General features: G+C 33.7%; 1 protein-coding gene across 1 annotated transcript in view; it reads right to left on the bottom strand.

Moving 5' to 3' along the window:
* LOC107739905 (GTPase IMAP family member 4-like) overlaps positions 1-1,541 on the bottom strand; it is an 8,503-nt gene extending 6,962 nt beyond the window's left edge. The window contains exon 1 of the mRNA XM_016552151.1: positions 808-1,541. Coding sequence (XP_016407637.1) covers positions 808-1,541 — 734 coding nt within the window. The remainder of the gene's footprint in view (positions 1-807) is intronic.
* Between the last annotated feature and the right edge of the window lie 1,002 nt (positions 1,542-2,543).

Raw genomic sequence — 2,543 nt, 5'->3', positions numbered from 1 at the left:
TAATGTTATTTTTAGTGATCTCCGACTGGCGAAGTCGAACATCATTAGCGCCAGCGTGAATAACAATCTTACTGTATTTACGTTTAGCATTAGCCAGCACTTTTAATTTTGCTACTGTGCTACGTCCGAACTGACTGCACTATATTTTATGTATAATCATTTTCTATTTTTAACTGTTTTAAATTCGATTTAAATCAATTTTTAAATCATTTTAAAAGTTTTTAAATTCCTTGTTTTATTGTTGTGATTTGTTTACGATTATTTTACTTCCATTTATTTAAAGCACTTTGAATTACAATTGTGTAGGAAATGTGCTAGATAAATAAACTTGCCTTGCTTTGCATTGCTCAGGCAATCCATCTTATGAACACTTGACAATAAACGTGGAACACACAACACTATCATTCATTTATTTATTTAACAAGCATACTTATTTACATTTCGAATTTGCACATAACATACCTGTACAAAATTGTCTATTTTATGTATTGTTTTTGCTATTTTGTACATTGTCTATTTTATATATTTGTATATTATTCTTTTTGTTATCTGTGTCTTGTCTTGTCTTGGCACTGTCATTCTGTTGCACTGTGGAGCTTCTGTCACTAAAACAAATTTGTTGTATGTGTAAACATACCTGGCAATAAAGCTCATTCTGATTCTGATTCTGATCTGCAGCATCCACAAATGTTTGATGCAAGATACCTAAAGGTGTTTCCAAAACATTGTAAGAAATGCGAAAATGCTGACATTTCTGCACGGACAGAGTAACTATTCTCTCTGTCCGGTGGTATAAGTCTTTCTGACTCATTGTATTGCTCTTCTCTGTCATCTGCTTCCTCTCTATTTCTTATCTCTTCCTCTTGTCTGAATCTCTGAGCTTCTTGAAACATATGATTACTGTAGTGTCCTCCTCCATTCTGCTCTATCATTGTGTCAATCTTCTGCAGTAGATCATACACCTGCTCTCTGTTATTCTCATCTTTATTGGTGAAGACGTGAAATCTGCCCTGACATCTCTCTACAATTGGTCTCAATATATTATGCCCATTTACCTCTGTACCAAATGTCTCTGGGTCAATATCATCCCCATTTGTGAAGAGGATTATAAGATATGTCAGCACATCTTCACCAAAAATCATTTGAATTTGTGCCAATACCTGTTCCTCCTGCTTTGTGAATCTGTCTACAGGAAGTACAAATAAGAATGCATGAGGTCCTGGTGCAGGCAGAAACACACTATTTGCCATCTCCACTGTCATCTTCTCCCGTGGAAGTGTTGTGTCAAAAAACCCAGGAGTGTCAATGACAGATAAAGTTCTGCCTTTAACAACTGACCTCCCAACACTACAACACTTTGTTACAGAGTTCAGACTTTTTTTATATTTGAATATGCTTTCTCCCAATATAGTGTTTCCTGCTGAACTTTTCCCAACTCCTGTTTTCCTCAGAAGAACAATCCTTAGTTCAGTAGGTTTGCTGCTGCTCTGTGCCTGCAGTCCCACTGGTGAGAAAAACTCATGTTGGTATATGCAGAACATAATCTATTGCCTTTTATTGCTTGTATGTACACAATAAAAGTGTTTGAAAGCACTAATTTGAAAGCAAGTAGTAAATTTAACATGCTACATTTGTTTTTAATAAACTTTGTATAAACATACCAATTTACACATAGCAGCTACATTTTTTTTAAATGCACGTTTTTTTCTTTTGGCCATTGCATTTCACATGATGGGCAAAATTCTGAAGAAGAGCCATCCTTTTTCTGTCAAAAGTGTTTTATGGTATAGAATTAAAGTGGCTCTAGGGCAAATATAAATATACTAACCTAAGCTTCTGACACTCAGAGCCAGCTTTCAGTGACCTGGGGTTTATAGATGAGTTAATGGGCATTTGAGCAAATGTGAATTTATTTATTTTATTTTTTTCAATTTTAGATCTTTTCTTCAGATTAACAAATATATTGTTTTGTTGCATGGCGTCTGTTTTGTGAGACTTCCTGAACTTTGGCTTCATGCGAAATAGTTTAATAGGTCTTAAGTTGCATTGAAACCAGAACATTCAATTAATTACTGTTAATGCCTTATATTAGAAATGACATTTTGTTGTCCATGTAACCATTTCAGCAGAGCATAAATAGAAATTGAAAAATTTTTTAGTGCACATAAACTTACTGCTTGGATGACCAGCACTCTGAATTTGCCCCCTTCTTCTCACTGGAAAACAAGGCACACATGGACACAAACACATAGAAACAGAAGTTTATTCTTTGTTTCTTTTTCTATTATTATCATTTAAATATTTTATTTCTTATATTTCAAACGTCAAACATTTTCTTTATGGTTTTAGTTATAATTACTAATAATCCTTTCCTTGATATTTATTTATTTAGAAGAGAAATTGAGACCACATTATTATTTATTGTGCATGATTGTGATCTGTGCGTGTCAATGTGGCAAATATATTATTAATAATTGTTGTTCAAGATTACCTGCTCTATTTGAAAGCTGAAGTCCTCCGTAATTGCTAGCCTATGAGATAAT

Source organism: Sinocyclocheilus rhinocerous, unplaced genomic scaffold (genome assembly GCF_001515625.1).
Source record: "Sinocyclocheilus rhinocerous isolate Xijiao unplaced genomic scaffold, SAMN03320098_v1.1 scaffold5572, whole genome shotgun sequence".
NCBI classification, from domain to species: Eukaryota; Metazoa; Chordata; class Actinopteri; order Cypriniformes; family Cyprinidae; genus Sinocyclocheilus; species Sinocyclocheilus rhinocerous.
This window is presented reverse-complemented; position numbering and strand designations above follow the sequence as displayed.